This window comes from Sphaerodactylus townsendi, linkage group LG04 (genome assembly GCF_021028975.2).
Source record: "Sphaerodactylus townsendi isolate TG3544 linkage group LG04, MPM_Stown_v2.3, whole genome shotgun sequence".
Lineage (NCBI taxonomy): Eukaryota > Metazoa > Chordata > Lepidosauria > Squamata > Sphaerodactylidae > Sphaerodactylus > Sphaerodactylus townsendi.
Window position 1 is genome coordinate 69,798,811 of NC_059428.1, and position 20,410 is coordinate 69,819,220.

Genomic DNA, 20,410 nt, shown 5'->3' on the forward strand with positions numbered 1-20,410 from the left:
GCCTGTCAAGTGATTATTAAAGGCACAGATCTCATTACACCTAGTAGTCAAGACTGTTGGCTTAGTCCTTTAGGCTATATTAATGTTGATATTACTGCTCCAAAAGTAATCCTCCCCTCACCCCACCATGGAAAGAGACAAAGCAATTCCCTGGACCGCAGTTTGCTGAAGAAGGGAACAGTCCTAAAGCAGATATTCTCCCCTCCCCTCCCCACAACACTTCCTGCTGCTGGTGCTGGTACTGCTGCCTCCAAAGGACAGAGGCTTGCAAATTGGTGTGAGGGAGAGGGAAGGCTGGCTCTAGGTGGAGGAAAGATCTCTGGGGCAAAGCTATGCTCACTGGCAAATCTCCCCGCTCTGTCAACAAAGCAAATTAAAAGTTGTGCTAAAAGGGGTCTTGCTTGCTTCAGAGAGAATGGAAAGTGAAAGTGGGGCTTAAGGAAATGGGGTCTATACAAGAAGTCTTGCTTCAAGGGACATTTGTCCCCACCATACACTAAGCACATTGTGCGTAATTGGCCACAAATTAAAATTGTAAACATACAAAGTAGAATAAAGCGAAATAACTTCCTTAAACATGTCTTCAGCCTATGCCCCACTAAAAATCCTAGCAAATCAGTAGCCTTGAACACCTTAGGATATTCTGCTGAAGTAAGCTGACTAGTATTATTCATTGAGGCAGACATAGTGTTGTCCAATGATAATGAGGCCTAACCTCAGATATCATTTATGGGATTGCTTGTACAGTGGTACCTCGGTTTTTGTTGGTAATCCGTCTGGATTACCTCGGCGAAAACCGAAACCGGCGAAAACCAAGGCTCCCATTGGCTAGCAATGGAGCCTGCATGGGTCACCAGTTTTCATTGTGAAACTGGTGCACACATGCAGATGAAAACTGGTGAAAACCGAGACAACATTTTCGCCCAAAGAATTGGCGAAAACCGAAACAAACGAAAACCGATGTCAATGATAACTGAGGTTCCACTGTATACAGGTCCTTGGCCTTTAAAATAATTACTGTGCTTCTTAAAAAATGAAAAGTTGTTGTTTTATGTGAGAGTGTCTGAATCAGTTTACAATTTTTTTTTATTGCAGCCCTCAAGTTCTGTGGAGACCTTTTTTGATTCCCTTGTGCGTCAAGCCAAGATTCCCAACATCTTTTCCTTACAGATGTGTGGAGCTGGTTTGCCTGTTTCTGGATCTGCTGCCAGTGAAGGTAGTCTTGTAAGTATCTAAGTCATCCTGGAGGGGGCAATATTCATGGCTATCTAAAGTGCTTTTAATCAGGTTTGTAATTACTAACACTGAAGAGTTGAAGAAAAAGGATTTCTACTGTAAGAAGTCTCAAAACAAGCAGTGGCGTAGGAGGTTAAGAGCTTGTGTATCTAATCTGGAGGAACCGGGTTTGATTCCCAGCTCTGCCGTCTGAGCTGTGCAGGCTTATCTGGGGAATTCAGATTAGCCTGTACACTCCCACACATGCCAGCTGGGTGACCTTAGGCTAGTCACAGCTTCTCGGAGCTCTCTCAGCCCCACCTACCTCACAGGGTTTTTGTTGTGAGGGGGGAAGGGCAAGGAGATTGTAAGCCCCTTTGAGTCTCCTGCAGGAGAGAAAGGGGGAATATAAATCCAAACTCTTCTTCTTCTCCCAACAACAGACACCTTGTGAGCTAAGTGGGACTGAGAGAGTTCTGAAACAGTGACTAGCCCTGGGTCACTCAGCAGGATTCATGTGTAGGAGTGAGAAAACAAACCTGGTTCACAGATTAGAATCCACTGCTCATGTGGAGGAGTGGGGAATCAAACCTAGTTCACCAGATTAGTCCACCTGCCATTTCCTCACAGGGGAAATAACTTGGGGTAGACTCGCTTTCAGGGCAGGATCCGTGTGAAGTTCCCCCACAAAATGGGTTTTTTACCATCCTTAATCTGTGTTTATTGGCCCTTGCAGAAGGGGCCTAAGTGTGTACAGATTGGGATGTAATTTAAGTGCATATGGCTGAAATGCAAAGAACACATTTTTGGGAGCAAACCCTACTGAATAAAATGAGTTTAGATGTAAGCAGATCTCAGATTGCTCCAAGACTTTAGTCAACTTAGAAGTGTATAACTCTGCTTAGGATAGCACTGTGGCTTTATTGAATCAAATAGCCTAGGGATCGGCAACCTTTACCACCCAAAGAGCCATTTGGACCCGTTTTCCATGGCCCTGAAGATCTACCGAGCTGGAGAGATGGCTCCGCACGGAACCACCTCCAGTTTGGCCCCTCCACTCACCTTTCCTGCCAGCGCTGCTCTGGAGGGACACGCCTACACTACCCTCCGACCTCCAGGCCACGTGGAGTTACAGTATAAGGCTGAAAGAGCTGCATGTGGCTCTGGAGCCGCAGGTTGCAAACCCCTGAAATAGCCCATACCCTTTTGAACAAAAAGAACAAGTAGAACTTAATCTACCATGTGCTGGACCATTTTTGTTTTAGAATATTCCACTTGGGCCTAGTACCTATCTAGTTCTGTTAGGCAGGCACAAGGACCTAAGTAGGGTATTCTAAAACAAAGAGGATCCAGCAATTCTACGTAGTTCTTTTTGTTCAAAAGGGTATATAGTACTGCTGATTAACTGTAGCTTTAAACGGATTTAATAGGTTTTTTTATGATGTGGAGACTGTTCTGACTGCATTTCCTCTTACATTTTGAATTTTCTGACTTTTAACTGGTAAATTCTGAAAGTCATGTTTTGTCAAAGCCCTTCGGAGGTAGAGCGGTAAAGAAATTGAATTAATAATAACAATAACAATAACAACAATAATAAAAAAAGGAGATTAAGTGAGATTAAAATGTTTTAAATACATAGACTAAAATGTTATGGTTCTGTTCTTTTAGTTGCCAACCATAACTTTAAACATAGGGTTGACACTGATAGGCTGAAAAGCATTGCTGATCTTACGAACACTATTTAACATTACTGTGATGTGGTTGGAATACTGAGTTAGCTTACAGCCGAATCCAGAGACTGTGACAACCAGGGATAGTACTGTTGCCATACCACTGTGCTGTCTCCATGGGACTTCCAGGTGTCAGAGGAAGGCAGCAAAACCCAGAGAATCCCAGGCTACCCGAACAGCCCCCATTGGGGAAAACAAGACTTATGACACGCTTTTGTGTGGTGGAAGTCAGAGGCCTTTGCTGGGGCCATTCCCAGCCTGAAAGCCTGGCAAATGCTGACTAAGATTGGCTCCACTCCTGGAAACATCCCTAGCCTGCCCCCAGCCGCTCTGGTGTCTGCAGTTATGTTGGCAGGCACCCTCTGGGGCAGGCACGCTCTTCTGGGTTGGGTGCTGCACAGTTCCACGAAGCCCATCCACTGCCCTGTTTGCCCTCCTTATGAGTGTACACCAGCATAGTGAGCAAATGTGTCAGTATGAATCCATGCTGCTTCCCCTCTCCCCCTCCACAAATTGGGCTGTTTCATATTTCTTTGCTCAAACAAACAAATCTTGTGAAATACAAAAGATGTCTGTTTGCAAAACTAGATTTTTTAAACTGGTGAATTGCACTGAGCATTCATGTCACATGCCTAATATATGCTAACCAAGTACATTTCCTTTTTTTTTTTGAAAAGGAGGAGACTTAAAATGCATTCTAGTACTCCCAGAACCATCTGGAAAGTTATATGTGGAGGGTATTAGTTATGATTATATTTATGTTGCTTACTACAGTAGGAGATATCTTGTGGCTTGTCTTTCTCTTTTCAGATCCTGGGTGGAATTGAACCAAGCCTGTATGAGGGAGAAATTTGGTATACACCTATTAAAGCAGAGTGGTATTATCAGGTTGAAATACTCAAATTGGAGGTTGCAGGCCAGAACCTTAACTTGGACTGTAGAGAGGTATTTATAATAAGAAAGCATCATTTAAGATTCTTCTTTTTTTTACAGAATTCCAGCAGATTGCAAGAAACGAATTATGTGAATGGGGTTTTAAATGTTTATCAATAGCACTAGGGTACAATCCAAAGCATAGTTCAAAAAGTCCCATTCCAAACAAGGGAATTTACTTCAGAGTATGCAGAAGAGTGGGTCAATTAATTCAACAGGAAAAACAGCCTGCCCTTCCTGAAACTCTCAGCCCTCTTGATATCTGAATGTCCCCTGAGACACTTGAATTAGTTCTGTGCTACATTAGTTCTGCTTTATAAAATCCAACATTGGTTTTGCATGTTTCCAAATTGTCCTCATATTTTGTAATGATAAACACTATTTATTCTGAATTTCTCCAGAATAGCCTATTAACATGAGAGGAAGTTGCCCAAAGCCAAATTCCATAGACAATACTTCAGTATTATAAAGAAGAAAGGTAGGGTTTGTATTGGACATCATGATCATTGTAAGCAAAGCTACTTAGTTAATCATTATGGGTTTGTTGGAGGTTTCTGGTTTCAGGCTTCCCTCCCATCCCACACACACACACACACACACACCACCACCACCACACCTGGATGCACCATGAAAGGAATCCATGCCTTGTTTTATCCCAAACCTTTAAATCTCTTCCAGCTGGCCATAATAACTGTTAACTTAGTAAAATAAATTTAGAACAGACTAGATAAAGGTTCCCACATTCCTTATGCAGAAGGGCTTCTCTACTTTCAGGAACCCTGAAGTAGATAGGTTTTCATTTTCTAATTCAAACAATCAGGGCGAGGATTGCCAGGTCCCTTCTGCCATCCAGTGGGAGCTATTGGGACACAGGGACAGAGAGAGGTAATCTGCATCCATGCGTGATGGCATCACTTTCAGCGCGATGCGGAAGCACTGGCATCATATCAGGAGGATGCTTTTACGCCTGCTCCAAAACTCTATCGTCTCTATAGAGTTATTGGGAGAGTGAGAGAACACCACGCAAGTGATGCCAGTGCTTCCACATTGTGCCAGAAGTGGTGTCATCACATGGGGAGGCAAATTGCTCTCCCTGCTTTTTGGCCTGATGGAATCAGTTCCCTTCCTTTTGGCCAACCTGCTTCTGCCAGTCGAACATCTGAGTATTGGCAGGCAACAGAAGGAATCCCCATTAGCAGGCACCTGAGAACTCTAATCAGGACTGCCTTGCTTAGCTTCCAAAATCAGGCTAGACTAGGTCATCCAGGTTGGGGCTCAGTTAGTGACATTTGTTAAATAATGCATGAAGTTACTCTTCCTATATATGATGTCACCAGGCATTGTATATATTCTTTTAAAATACGTTGACGTTAAAATAATTTGAGAGCCTTTTCCCTTCCCTCTCCCTTCCCCACAGTGTGGGTGGGTCATGACCAGATGAGGGGTCCTTCCCCTCTCCCCTCCCTAGCCCTCAATTCCCCCTCTCTACCCCTCCCCCCAGGGCAGGTGACCAGATACCAGACCTCCTCCTCCCTCCTATTAGCCCTAGGGTGTGTGGGCCATGACCAGATGATAGGCCCCCTCCCCTTACCAGCCCCTCCCCTTCCCCCTCCCTACCTTTCCCCCCAGGATGGGTGGACCTTGAACAGAACACTCCCCCTCCCTAAATGTCTCATCAGGGTGGGTGGGCGGGCCTCAACCAGATGCCAGGCACCCTCTTCCCTCCCCCCAATGTGGGTGGACCTCGACCAAATGATTGCCCCCTCCCTACCCTTTTCCACAGGATAGGTGGGCCATGACCAAATGACAGGCCCCCTTCCCCATTCCCCAGTGTGGGTGGGCCTCGACGCAATGATGGGCCTCCTCCCCCCTCCCTACCCCTACCTCTTCCCCAGGGTGCATGGGCCCTGATCAGATGACAGGCCCCTTTTCCCATCTCTGCAGTGTGGATGGGCTCCCTCCACCTCCCCCACTTGGGCCACTAGGGCGACTTTGGAGTGGAGCCAGGACTAACCTGATCATGAAATATTTGTCTGGACTGTGCTGAAAAAAGCATGATCTATCTTGGACATCAGGAATTTCAGAAATGCCAAGGTCCCTATAAGGAAGCTGACATGTTGTGTGGTTGACTTGCCAGTGTGTAGTTCAGTCTTTCAACATTCTTGTTTCTCTTTCCAAATTAGTACAATAAAGAAAAGGCAATTGTAGACAGTGGCACCACTCTCCTCCGACTACCTGAGAAAGTGTTCAATGCTGTTGTGGATGCAATTGGACGCACATCATTGGTAAACTGCTGTCATCATTTACAATATTTGTCTTTTGAGGAGCTCATTCCTTTTGGAAACAGTTTTTAATAGTTGCCTTTTTTGTGTGGGTGCATTGTATTCTAGATAAATAAGTGCAAATTAAAAAATTAATTACAATTACATAATTCTGTTTATTCCAACTTATTGAAAAAACATTAGCATGCTGTCCTTCTTTAATCATGGAGAATTTTGGCCTCAAAAGTTATTGCCTTATTGGCACCCTTTCTGAAACTAAGTGGTTTTGCAATGCCACTTATTGTTCTGCCTGTATTATGCATAGTAAGTTTAGAGTACCAGTTTCTTTCTTTCTTTTGTTTGTTTGTTTGTTTGTTTTAAAGAAGAGAGGGAGGATAGATAGCTTTAATAAACTGCTTTCATAAATTGGTACCTATGAGGAGTGGCCCAAGACCAGAGGTGGGATTCAGCCGGTTTGGACCAGTTTGGTAGATTCAGTAGCTAAGTATTCAGCTAGTTCACCGAACCGGTAATCCCACCACTGCCTTCCTCCTTCCCCACAGAAGCCACCCATCTGGCTGGGGGCTGAGGCAAGGAATCCTGTGCAGCACAAGAGTCCTTGCCTCTTCCCCAGCCAGCCAAGCACCCTCCATGCAGGAGAGAAGCCCCACCAACCCCCAGACTAGGGCTGCTGACTTGGGCTCCCCTCCTTTCCACAGAGGCTGCCCAGAGGCTTCCACAGAGGCTGCCCAGCTGCCCAGGTTGCTCAGGCATCCCAGTTATTGCCCTAGCCCAAGAAGGCCACTACAGCATGGCCAAGAGGCCTGGGAAACCTCCAGCAGGGCTGTGTACCTGGGCTGGAGGCTGGAGCCCTGCTGGAGGTTGCCCAGGCCTTCCAGCTGCGACGTAGTGGCCTTCTCGGAATAGGGCAGTGGCTGCAACATCTGGGCAGCCTCCAGCCCAGGTGTGCAGCCCCTTTGGGCCAAGCTGCAGCCACTGCCTTCCCTCGCTTACCCCGCCAACTTGGAAAAGGAGGGGCAGCAGCCAGGTAAGTGGGAGGCAACAACAGCGGCGGCAGGGGGGGGGGCAGGAGGGGGAGAACTGTTTGTTATAAAATTAGAATCCTACCACTACCCAAGACCCAAAGCAAAAATCACATTGATCTAATACTGGCTTGAATCTGCTGGAGTTCTTCCATGGACTCAAGGATTCCCACCATTTTTTCATCTCCTTCCCACAGCAGCCTGAAATACTTCCCAGAAAACTGTTCCAGAACCACTAGGAACTAGATTTGGGTTCTATTTTGGGCTGCAACAGGAAGGGGAAGTGAGAAAGTCACTCTCCATGGGCAAAAATCCTTGCATTCCTGGAAAAACCAAGCCACTGTGTTGTTGCTGGGATGAGGGGAGGGTTGGGAAGCAGGGAGGTGAAAATCCAAATATAACTCAGGGCTGCCAAAGAAGATTATTCATGTAATACCTGTCCCTAATCAATGTATTCAGTAACAAATCACATTATGCCAGAAACAACAATGATCAGGGCATGGGTGTCTGGAAACATTCCAAAATATAATGTTTTTAATGCATAATATATAATGTTTTTAATGCATAATATTAACTAATTATGGTATTGTCATGTTTCCAAAAAATAAGTAAGAGGAGAAAAGTAAATTGTATCTCTTCCTTTCTCTTTTGGCCATAGAAGAAACTGGAAGAAATACTAAGAACTGGATTTTAGCTGTTGCCAGGTGTTTCACACAGTCCAGAAACTTCTGCACTATAAACACTTACTGATGTTCCTTTTCTGCTCTTCAGACTAAGATTTTGAACCTCCAAGTACCTTGACTGACCCATCTTATATTTATTACAATTTTTAGCAATGCCATTGTTTACCTAGAAATAATGACTATTTGCTTTCAGCAGGTAATATTCTGGTATAACTAGAGGAACTTACAAATTTCCACCAGTGGCTGTTTAAATTAAATAATGTTATACTGCATTTCTCCCAAATCTAATCATAGTATAGGATATATTTTAACTTAGCTCATGTTCTGCTTTTGTAACATATTTGGAGACAGTGGCATATTTTTGTGCTCTAAATGCATGTGGTCAAATTCACCCCAGGGAAAATCACATGTATACATTTTACATCAGAGATGGTCAGATTATACCTTGGAGGCTGAATGTGGCTCACAGGGCCTGTTCATCTGGCTTTCAAACTGCTTAGCAATTTATTAGGAGCATCAACCCACCAAATTGTAGCATCATCTAGAAGAATTGTTAAACACATCAAAGGCTGCATGCCAGTAAGAGCAGCAGAATAGTGAAGTGATCAGTATCTGGGTCTCTGCTTGCTTATGAGGGCTCTGAGTTGGGCAGTGATTCTTCCTTTTTCAGAAGTCTGAAGTGAGCTTTGCTTGTTCACCCAAACTATGCTTTTAGGAGTAGTGGTTGCATTAAGACTTCGGTGCTGCATTGCAATAACACCAATAACAAAGGTGCCCTGACCTGGCTGGCCCAGGCTAGCCTGATCTCATCAGATCTCAAAAGCTATGCTGAGAGATCACCAAGGTGCAGAGGAAGGCAATAACAAACCACCTCCGTAGTCTCTAGCCTTGACAATTGGGTTGCCTTAAGTCAGCTGTCACTTGATGGCCTTTATACACACAGTAACCAAGGCCTTTTTTTTTAAACTCTCTCCCCTATAAAGATCCAAGATTTCTCACCTGGATTTTGGGCTGGTGCGCAGCTTGCTTGTTGGGATATAACAGAAGAACCTTGGACCATGTTTCCAAAGTTATCCATCTATCTGAGAAATGAAAATTCCAGCTCATCATTTCGGATAACTATCCTCCCACAGGTCTGAACCATTCCTCTTTTGTGTGTGTTGTACTGACCACTGTGTTTTACTGCACAATAAACGCATTATAGATTTTAAAGCTGTTGTATATGCTGATTTTAGTTTGGAGTTATTGATGTTTCCCATTAAGTTATAAACTAGGTTGGATGCCCTGTTGAAATGTTCCTAGAGACCAATGTTCCTAGAGACCAATGATCTTCAGTCATACCAGGAACAGTAATCTTCATATGTTCATTATATGGAGAAATGTTTGCGTTTCATAGCCAACAATGGGAGCTTTTGAATATAGCATGTGCCCTTTTAATGTGAGCACAGAATGCCTGTTTAATGGAAAATGTAGGAATAATTAGATTGTGGTTAATATTCTTTTGAAACTGATTTTTGTAGACACTGTAGGCTAGGGTGCTGTGTGGTTTCCGGGCTGTATGGCCGTGTTCTAGCAGCATTCTAGTGTGGGGGGTGTCCAGGGTGGGGGGGGAAACCTTGTCTGTGAGTAACAAAGGCGGCAACCAGGTCAATAGTTGAGGGCATCTGAATAGAAGTATGAGTAACAATGAAGACTATAGCCTGGGAGTAACCCTGTAGATAGCAAGGTCACTGGTGGGGGCATCTGAATAGAAGTATCCTGGCCTTTGTTTCTTTTGTCTATGGTCATCCTGTGTTTGTGCAATGAAGGCTATAGTCTTCATTGTTACTCATACTTCTATTCAGATGCCCTCAACTATTGACCTGGTTGCCGCCTTTGTTACTCACAGACAAGGTTTCCCCACCCACCCTGGACACTCCCCACACACCCTGGACAGATATATACTCCACTTGCTTTTCCAACATCAGATCCTCTGAAGATGCCAGCCACAGATGCAGGCGAAACGTCAGGAGAGAATGCTGCTAGAACACGGCCATACAGCCTGGAAACCACACAGCACCCAAGTGATTCCGGCCGTGAAAGCCTTCAACAATACACTGTAGGCTAGTTTGTATATAACAATGGCTCCATTATCGTGTTGTAAAGGGCTCCCTGAGCCCTTTGCAGGAGGGCGGCCAATAAATCGAAAGTATAAATAAATACAATAAATAAATAATATGCAGGGTTTGCACCAGCCTGGTGTTCTCACATACCTCCCTTACATGCAAACTTCCACTTCTTTGCAAGTGGTGAACATGTGGTGAGGAAAATGTCTATGTTGGAAATCTTTGCCATTAAGTAGTCATGTGGAAGACCTTTGCATGAGTCTCATTGGCCAAGAACCTGAACTACCAGACCTATTTGCTAGCAAGGTGAATACATAAGGGCAGATAATGACATAAAAATTGTCCCTAATTCTTTTTAGTAGAAAGGTGGAGTTCAGTAAGACAAAAGCAGGTTACAAGAGAGTCTGCTTTTAGACTGACTGCAGATTAGCTGATGCTTTGCCTGTACTGGAAGAAGAAGAAGAAGAAGAAAGAATGTTTACAGTTTTCTTTGTCCCTAAAAAGCCTTAACTGACCAGTTTTATAACCCTGTTATGACTTTTTAAATCTGATTATGCAGATTGTGAAATTGATTGCAAAGAGTCCAGAATTCATGTATATCATTATCTGTAATGTTAAATTTCGTTGTCCATAGTTTCAAGTAGTTTTAATGAAGCAGATATAATTCTGAAATGACCTTCAGCTAAACCTAAACTTTTAGTGAACTACAAAGTAAAGCAGGAGTTTCTTCTCAATTTGGTGGGATTATTTAGTCTGAATCATAACTTTGTTTTACTTCACTATCTTTTGGCAACATTTGGAGGTAAGTCAGATATAATAATATGTAGAATTTGGATCACTACAACAGGAGAAATCCAACTGCCTCTTAAACTTGCTTTTTTTTTGCTGCCGCTGGTAGGGTTTTCAAGGCAAGAGATGTTCAGAGGTGATTTGCCTGTGCCTGTCTTGGTATAGCAGCCCTGGATTTCCTTGGAAGTCTCCCATCTAAATTCTGATCAGTGTCAACTCTGCTTAACTTCTGAGATCTGACGGGATCTGGCTAGCCTGTAATTATTTAACTACAGCTAGTATATTTTATATATTACAGAATACCAATGACAATGAGGGCAAACCTCAACTGATTCCATTTTGACATGGAATCTGGAGGAGGAAGGCATCAATCAAAGAAAAGTAGATATAGAGTATGGTATTGGAAGATCTAATATATAAACTTTTTTGGGAAAAGTAGATTGAGAACTCAAAACCTTTACAGTCAATGGAGTAATTACTACAACTCTACTTAAAGTGCTTAACTGCAATCCCCCCTATTGCTGCCTGAGGAGGGGAGAATGAGCTCGAGAGCACGGAAAGACAACACAGACAACCACCTTGCATGGAATAAAATTTTGCCACTGCCTGTTTATTGGTATGCTGGCTGAAGGAAGCAGAGGCACAGCATAGGGGATGGATCCGGCACTGGGCAGCACGTCTGCTGTCCCCCAATAATTTCCTTCCCCCAGTCCGATGCATGGGGAACAAACCAACACCTGGAGCAGCAAGATAGTGGGAGCCTTCTGGGCACTGGCCTCTGGATGAACTCCCCTTGCTGCTAGGGGGCATGAGCTACCTGCAGCCTCCACCTGGGCATGCAGTACACATGCTCACTACCATCCCCAGGCCTCTTATGGAAACCCACACCCAAAGGGGAGGCCTAGCACACAGACTCTTCTTCCCCTGAACAGATCAGTCCCCATGCGCACCCGCCAAGCTGTGACCGATGAATGTAAATAACAACAAATCCCAACAAACAATAGGTCAACACAACAAGGTTGAAAAATGGGGGAGGGTGGGTGGGAGAAGCCATCATAGCTCGAGCGGAAGAGAGGCACGGGAAGGCCTGACCTGCTCTTATAAGGCCACGGCCACACACCCTCCACCTACATCATGTGTTCACAGGGGCAGCAGAATGGTCCTGCCTCCTGGGCTTGGTGCCAGAGCCGAGCCCACCCCTCTCCCTGCCCACTCCCATGCAGCAATAGCGGCCAAGGTAATTCTCAGCCACACTTTCTTAACAGTCTTCCAAACAATGTATGTTGCAGCCCCTTTAATAGTCAATTTCAGCCTCTTTAATAGTGAATTTTCTTTTTTTTATAAACAGCTTTATATTCAGCCTGTTCTAGAGATTGGCCAGAATCTGAACTGTTACCGGTTTGGTATCTCTTCATCTGCCAGTACCCTGGTACTTGGTGCAACAGTGATGGAAGGTTTCTATGTCATCTTTGATAGAGCTCAAAAGAGAGTGGGCTTTGCAGTAAGTCCATGTGCTGGTAAGACACCTGTTTCACAGAGCTATCCATTTCATAATATACCACCTTGTCCTTAGTCTATTCAGTCAACTTTTACAACTTCTGTAGAACTTGCCACATTTTTTTTACTGCTTCTGTCCTTTGGAAATACTTGCAAAGCAGGCCAGACAAGACTATCTAGTAATAAAGTTGGGCTGGGATGCAAAGTTTAGTTCCGTGTTCCCAAGCAATCTTTTGGCTTATGTTTCTTTTTCTTGAACACTAGTCTCCCATTCTAAAAAAAATTGAAATTGGGGAAACTTTCAAAATCAGTTTACATAGTTGCACAGTTATCAATGTAGCAAAATGTAAAGCTGCAGTTCAGTGTAGCAAAATGTAAAGTGATAAACATAGGGGCAAAAAATCCAAACTTCACATACACGCTACAGGGGTCAGTGCTATCAATCACAGACCAGGAAAGGGATTTGGGCGTCTCAGTTGATAGTTCCATGGGAATGTCAACTCAATGCATGGCAGCTGTGAAAAAGGCAAACTCTATGCTGGGGATCATTAGGAAAGGAATTAATCATAAAACTGCAAAAATTGTCATGCCCTTATATAAAGCAGTGGTGCGACCACACTTGGAGTATTGTGTTCAGTTCTGGTCGCCACATCTCAAAAAGGATATCGAAGAGATAGAAAAAGTGCAGAGAAGGGCAACAAGGATGATTGAGGGACTGGAGCACCTTCCTTATGAGGAGTGGCTACAGCATTTGGGACTCTTTAGTTTGGAGAGGAGACGTCTGAGGGGGGATATGATTGACATCTATAAAATTATGTATGGGTAGAAAATGTCGACAGAGAGAAATTTTTCTCTCTTTCTCACAATACTAGAACCAGGGGGGTATACATTGAAAATGCTGCAAGAAAGAATTAGGACTAATAAAAGGAAACATTTCTTCACGCAACGCGTGATTGGTGTTTGGAATATGCTGCCACAGGAGGTAGTGATGGCCACTAACCTGGATAGGTTTAAAAGGGGCTTGGACAGATTTATGGAGGAGAAGTCAATTTACGGCTACCAATCTTGATCCACCTTGATCTGACATCGCAAATGCTTTAGCAGACCAGGTGCTCGGGAGCAGCAGCAGAAGAAGAAGGCCATTGCTTTCACATCCTGCCAAGGATGTAGGTAAGGGGGGTTCTCAGGTTCAACCCCCCCATTACATGTCCGAAGCTCCGCCCCTCCGTTTATGATTTTTTTGTATTTTTAGTGTTTTTTGGTTTTTGGCCTGCAGTGGGCGCAGTTTTTAGGCTAGCAGCACCACAATTTGGGGGAGTTTTTGGAAGACTCTCCTGATGGTACCACCCAAATCTGGTGAGGTTTGGTTCAGGGGGTCCAAAGGTATGGACTCCTAAAGGGGATGTCCCATCCCCCATTGTTTCCAATGGGAGCTAATAGAAGATGGGGGCTGCGCCTTTGAGGGTCCATAACTTTTGACTCCCTGAACCAAACTTTACCAAACCTGGACACAGTCTCCTAAAGATACCCGATTAGTTTGGTGCTGCTAGAATAACAATTGCACCCCTGACAGCAGGCACTCCCCAAATTTCTCCAGATTCTCCTTTTAAATCCATCTCCTTCGGCAAGGATTTAAAGGGAGAATCTGAGGTCCCCGGTTAAGCATTGAAAGTGATGTTATTTCAGGGTGGGGGATAATCCACCTCAAAACAGCATCATTTTCAATGTTGTTTTAACTGGGGACCCCAAATTCTCCCTTTAAGGTGGATTTAAAATTCTCCCCAGTTTAAACCCCATTAAAAGTGATGCTGTTTGGGGGGGGGGGGGGATGGATTCCCCTGGGAGAAGCTAGGAAACCCCTGGGAGATGCATGAATGTACTCCAAGGCTGTAAGGAAGCAGGGAAAATGCCACTTCCCAACAGCATCAAACTTAGGGAGGAAATAACCTATGTAAAAACACCAAAGTTTCCTTTACCATAACTATATTTATGAAACCTCATCCTTTGCTTTTGGGTATTCTGCTACAGTCACTGAGGAAATAAATACCTGGAAGTTCTCCTTGTGAAGCAGAGACTTAGAGATATGACTGGGAGGAAAGTAGCATGATGCAAATTGATAAGAAACTGTGAACAGAATTGTGATAAGTTAGACAGGAGCAATAAGTGTGTGTTGATCTTCTCCATATATCTTACCTAGTAACACCTACAAAGTCATGTGTAAATAGGGCTTTTGTTTCATTCTCATTTCACTGGTGAGACAGTGAAACCCCTCCAGAAAAAAAGCAATATCATACTGAGCAGGCATATCTCTAGTTAAGCATATTATCCGATAAGCTTGAACTGTCCATTATATTTCTGTTAAATTAAATGGATGGAAGTGATTAGATATTGTTCAGATGTTCAGGAGAAAGAAAGGAAATGGCAGCCTTAAAATCATTCCTTTTTCAGGAAATGGAAAAGAAATATGTCCACTTCCCTTTATTTTAGGATGGAGTGTGTCATTTCATACAGGAGTAGCACACTTGAACAAGAAACTGACTGAGAAAAGCTAATTAAAGGCTTGCTTGGCTTTATTTCTGTAGTTCAGTGGTTCTATTACAGATGTAGGTGTTCCTTATCTAAAATTCCACATAGATGGGGATCTGTTAAAACTAAATATTTATAGTCACATAATGGTTGAAAATTGTTAGTATTTTTAAAATATCCCTTTTAAGCATTTGTTTCTTTCGTTTTTGTTTTGTTATCTTTTAGGAGTTGGTGGTCTCCCACTGTCTGAGATTGAAGGCCCTTTCTCAACTGCAGATGTAGCAAGCAACTGTGTGTCTACAGTATCACTCCATGAACCATTATTGTGGATAGTGTCTTACGCACTTATGAGCTTCTGTGGACTAGTCCTCCTTCTTCTAATAATCTTGCTGCTGCTTCCATCTCGTTTTCGCCATCGTTACACTGAAAATGACATAGTAAATGATGAATCATCCTTAGTACAACATAGATGGAAATGAGGGATTTTATTGAAGTTCAGAGAATTCTTGTTGTTCTGCTTAGTGGAAATTAACTGTGGCTATCTCAACCAAAGCTAGAAGTCCAGGTTCCACTCTTAAAACAATTTCAATATCATATTCCACTACAAGATGCCCTCCAATTCTGCTGTATTATAATGTTAAGCTTTATTTTCCAACCAGAGTTTTGAACCAAATGCCTATAACAACAGCAAGTGCTATTCCGTTGGTTCTGTAAAGACAGTCATTTAGCTGAACCTTTATGCTTTTCATGCTTTTTTAAAATGCAGAATGTTGTATCATCGTTCCAACAAAAATGATGTATTATTGACTTTTGTTTTTTTTCTTAGTCACATTTGAAGAAAACCATTGTTGTTTTGGAGCATATTTAAATCAGGAGATTAGTTCTGTATATGTAGAGAGAAGGAGATTAGTTTTCTGTATACAGGCAGGATACACGTCAGACGAAAAAGATTTTTTTTCTTCTTTTAGATGGAGGGCAGTATCAGTTACTTTCAAAGGATCCAGACTCTCAGAAGAGGTGAAGTAGGAAAAAAAATACTGAAACCTAACCCTATTGTGCAGCCTTAACATACAACAAAACTACCTCTTAATTTACAAGGATGCTATTCACAAATATGATACAGGCAGAAAAGTTTATGAAACAGAAAAGATACTTTCCCACCAAAACAGCCCAAGCTTACCCCTTTTCAGCCTTCCCTTTTTTCTAGTTAATGACATTTTAAAAACATTTGACTTTGCCACTTATATTTGCTTCCTATTTCTGAATTCATGCATAAGCAATGTTAGGCTAGGTTAACTGATCCTTTATGTGTGCATCTTACAAAGAAGATGAGTTATAAGGACAAGTTTCTCTCTTTACAAATTTTGGATATCTCTAATGACCAGAAACTGAACTGAAAACAATACAGTCTCTTCAGTTGAAAGGCAGCTCATTTGGCCATGATTGGAAAAGGTAAAGGGTTTTTCACGAATGATCAGTAACTAGGTAAAGTCCAGTAGAACCTCAGAGATCAACAAGAGTTTCAGGGTGTAAGCTTTCAAAAGTCAACTCTCCCTTCATCAGACAGAGCAGAACAGATCTGTGTCCCTTTATTCTAGTCAAAAGATTGAAGGGTGTTGTAAAGAATGATTGTAAAGGATGCGAAGGTACAATGTTTATTGTAATCAGTTTGACTAGAGCAGAGGGGAAATACTTGGGAGCAGAAAATTAGCATCAGTAATGTCTACTATGTTTGTCAGGGAGCCAAATTCATATCCCTGGGCTGCCAAGGATAGTGCCACTGCTGCGCTGTGCAGCCTTCTCCAGAGGGCTTTCTGGAGGTGCAGGGAGGGAGGAAAACCTGAAAAACCTCCTTACTTCTAGAAAGCCGTCCATAGTGCTCAATGGATTTATGTCACCCAAAGGGATGGCGTAAGTCCAAAGCCCAGGCTGCTGCACACTTCCCTGCAAAATCAGGGTGAAAGCCAACTAATGGCACCACCCTCAGGAATGGCCCTTTATGCCAATGGGGCTGGCAGCAGCGTGGGAGCACTGATGTGGTGCTCAATTCCATGTCTGGGCATCTTTTTAAAAGAGATGTCTTGGCATACCAGAAGGGTGCGGCAGTCACCCACCTATGTGTTTGCCCCTCTGCTGGGTAAGTGACTTGGAGCAAATCTACCAGCATGGCCCTGTGCTGCCTCTATGGGATTATTCATTCCCCCCCACCTCCCTTCAATCTAGATTGGGCTGTAAGGGAGTTTTGACAATTGAAAGCTTGTACCTAAACTCTGATTGGTCTCTAAGGTGTTCTGGACTTGCATCAAACTGTTCTATTGCTGACCAACATGGCTAGCCTCTGAAACACTAGTTAGGTGGTTGGTCCCTTGATTTAAATGAGCAATGGTGTTCTCTTTTTTTCCTTTGGAAGTATGTTACTGGTGACAGCAAATAGAATAATAACGTTTAGTCCCTAAGCAAAGTAGTACCCTTCGAAGTCCATTGAATTAATCAGTTTAGAAGGATGCAACTCTGCTTAGGACTCCCCCCCCCCCCCACCAAAATTAACACAAGTTTAAACACTTACATAAAAGGGCCATAATTATTAGTAGAAGAGCTGAAAATGAATTTAAAACAAAAAATGAATGTCTGGACAGGCTTTTGTAAAATATATTTTATTTATTTAATATCTGCCCTCCCTGGGCTAAACTGGGCTCAGGGCGACTAACATACATAATAAAACTATTATAGAATACTTTAGGTAGTAGTTAAAGCATCATAAAACAAATTTAAAATCTCAACTTTAACCACTAAAAACCTCTGATGGCAACTGAATAAATTCGTATTGCCCATACAAAGGACAAATTCCATCCAGTCCTGTAGATCTTTAAAAGAGATTCCTTAGAAGCAATAAAATGGCTCTAGCTCTTAATATTCACAGGAACCAAGAAACAAATTAATTTCCCCCTGCACCGAGCAATAATCACACATGAAAGAATCCTTCCCCCATATATTTGACCATGCATAGAAATGTGAATTGCTAGCATATATATGGAAAATAATAATCCATGTCATATGACTGGCCAGTAAATTCTTCTTTTAACAGAAATCGATTTTTCCAGTGTTAATCCTTATGCTTATTTTTGCTTCTTTAAAGCAGTATTTTTGGTTATAATATTGTATGCAAGCAACAAAGGATAATATTGGCTTCCGGCGGAAGAACTGGTAATCCTGAAAGATGTATATTAGCTCTCCTGTACTAAAAATAATGTTATGGGAAATTATTATTCATAGTTTCCTTTTCATAGTCCAGTATTATATATCAGTGCCTATTAATTCTTTCATTCATCAGGACAAATAATTACAAATACTTGAATCACATAAGCAATAATTTCAACTATTGCGTTAGTTTCCATGGAATCTTTTGCCACACAAATATAGCTAACAAACACAGGGCTGTCTCGATGCTTATAGCATAACTTACATCCATCTTTCTAAATTGAGGTGTACAATGAAATATATTCAGGTGGGTATTGCTCAGGCAACAGGATCAGCAGTGGCTGCACTGACAATGTTCCATTTTTAACCTGAAATGGATTCCAAAACTGCCCTTGAACTTCTTCTGTGTAAGTTGCTAACATTTAATCAACTCAATTCAATAAGCCATTCAGGTTTTGTCATAGTTTATTCAGCCATGCTGCCTTTGTTGTAGAAGTTCTTTAAGAGAACTAAATCTAAAAAGAAGTTTCTTGCATAAAAAAACTTTCAGTTAGAGGGTTGTGATTAACTAGGGATTGTTTTGTCTAATAAAATATGTCTTTTTTGTGTTCTCTTTTTAAAAGACACATAATTTAGACATAAAATGGCTATGGTTACTCTTCAGTCAACAAATTTGGCCACGATAAAGAAACGTAATTTTGTTGCCTGTTTTTAAGTAGCATTTTAACTGATGTTACAGTGAGTTACATGTGGGGAAGATTCAAAATGGAATTAGGGTACAGCAGTCTTAGATTTCGTCTTAGAGGGGAAAGGCATGACTTGCTGCCTTATTATGTTATACATCTGTTGCTTGACTGGATCAGATGGATGCATGCAGGTAGAGTAGTAGCATTTGTAAATGGTGGGGTATTAAAGGTTGGGGGAGGTTGTGATGTTTTTCATCTCTCTGACATCCTAGTTTTGTTTGTTTTGTATTATGTATGTATAGAAATGCATGTATACAAGGAGTTTTTTTATGAGAGGAACCATTCAAACATTTGCTTTTCTCATCTACTGTTAGCAATGGTACAGCTGAACTGATATGCTAATTCTGATCACATGTCTTGGCTCAGGTTTGTTATCAGAACAAACTCTCCTGCTGATTCTGTGGATCCACCTGATGTGTCTCGAATAACAACAGAATATTTATGTTGCATTTCTTCTGCACATTGAATAGTGCACAAGGAACAGAACTCTAGTACAAAGCAGTTTAAAATTTCATTACTCTTCTGTAATAGACATGATATAATAATTAAAGGCAGTCCTTCTTTGCAAGCACTGGATCAGTACTGACCCTTCTGGGAAAATTAAATTAATTTGTAGGCAAATAACATTATATTTCTGCATTTTAGCCTCCTGTAGGCTAACGGATACCAAATCAGACTCCATCAAATGTTCATATCCTTGCTGGCCTGTTTATGCTACAAAATACTGCCCTTATCAGTTAAAGTAAAGAGGGCTTGTTTAAATCTCAAGGGGGTATTTCTAACAGAAATTAAGACTTATTGTCATCCATATGATTTGTAAACATAATTTTTGTTCTAATGATTTATTGCCTATATTCAGCCTCAATTATTTCCACACTAAAGGCCTATTGAGAAGTGATCTTGAATAACTAACCTAGTGACCCATTTTAAAGGCAACAGACTTCTAATATGCAAGCTTTAAATTTTATTATTCTAAACATATCCAAAGAGTTTGAAAGGTAGAAATAAAAGTGATGTAACAAGGAACAGAGAAAATCTCCCTTATCTAATGTTCTAACTGTTGTCTAAAAATGGGTAATATACTAACACTGGCAATCTGAATTAATGCAGAATTTGAGTGATATTTCCTTGTGAGCTGAAATGTGTCCAAACTTTTAATTGTAAATTTGTAAAAAATTGTTAAATCAATTAAATTGTTTCCACTGCCTAATCCAGGATGTGTCCTCACTTGCAATTCAGAATAAATCTTTTACATTCCACCACCCTCTTTCTGTTTCCCTGACAGATCTGTAATTACATCTTTCCCTGTCATTCCATCTTCTTAGGAAAGGGTTTACTTTTGCATAAAAACTACTGAACACAACTAGCATCTGCAGGAGGTTGAGCTGGGTATTACATATAAATAGAACTCTAATTACAAACTAATGTAATTAGTTTGAATATAATTTGTATAGTCTATAGGGTGCTGTGGGTTTTCCAGGTTATATGGCCATGTTCCAGTAGTATTTCGCCTGCATCGGTGACTGGCAAACTATAGTCTAAACTATAGTTTTAACATCTTGTGGCAACTTGCACATTTGACATTCTATCCTAAACTAGTGGGACCCGGCCACGCGTTGCTGTGGCAATTGTCCTTCTCATCAGAATCTGCAACCCACACAGATGTCCATGCAGGTCCAATGAT

The 20,410-nt window shown here is 41.9% G+C and overlaps 1 protein-coding gene across 1 annotated transcript in view; it reads left to right on the top strand.

The window, feature by feature from the left end:
* BACE2 (beta-secretase 2) overlaps positions 1–19,988 on the top strand; it is a 59,968-nt gene extending 39,980 nt beyond the window's left edge. Inside the window, exons 4-9 of the mRNA XM_048494231.1 lie at positions 1,096–1,224; positions 3,756–3,890; positions 6,062–6,163; positions 8,849–8,998; positions 12,108–12,276; positions 15,008–19,988. Coding sequence (XP_048350188.1) covers positions 1,096–1,224; positions 3,756–3,890; positions 6,062–6,163; positions 8,849–8,998; positions 12,108–12,276; positions 15,008–15,261 — 939 coding nt within the window. The 3' untranslated portion in view covers positions 15,262–19,988. The remainder of the gene's footprint in view (positions 1–1,095; positions 1,225–3,755; positions 3,891–6,061; positions 6,164–8,848; positions 8,999–12,107; positions 12,277–15,007) is intronic.
* Positions 19,989–20,410: the final 422 nt, after the last annotated feature.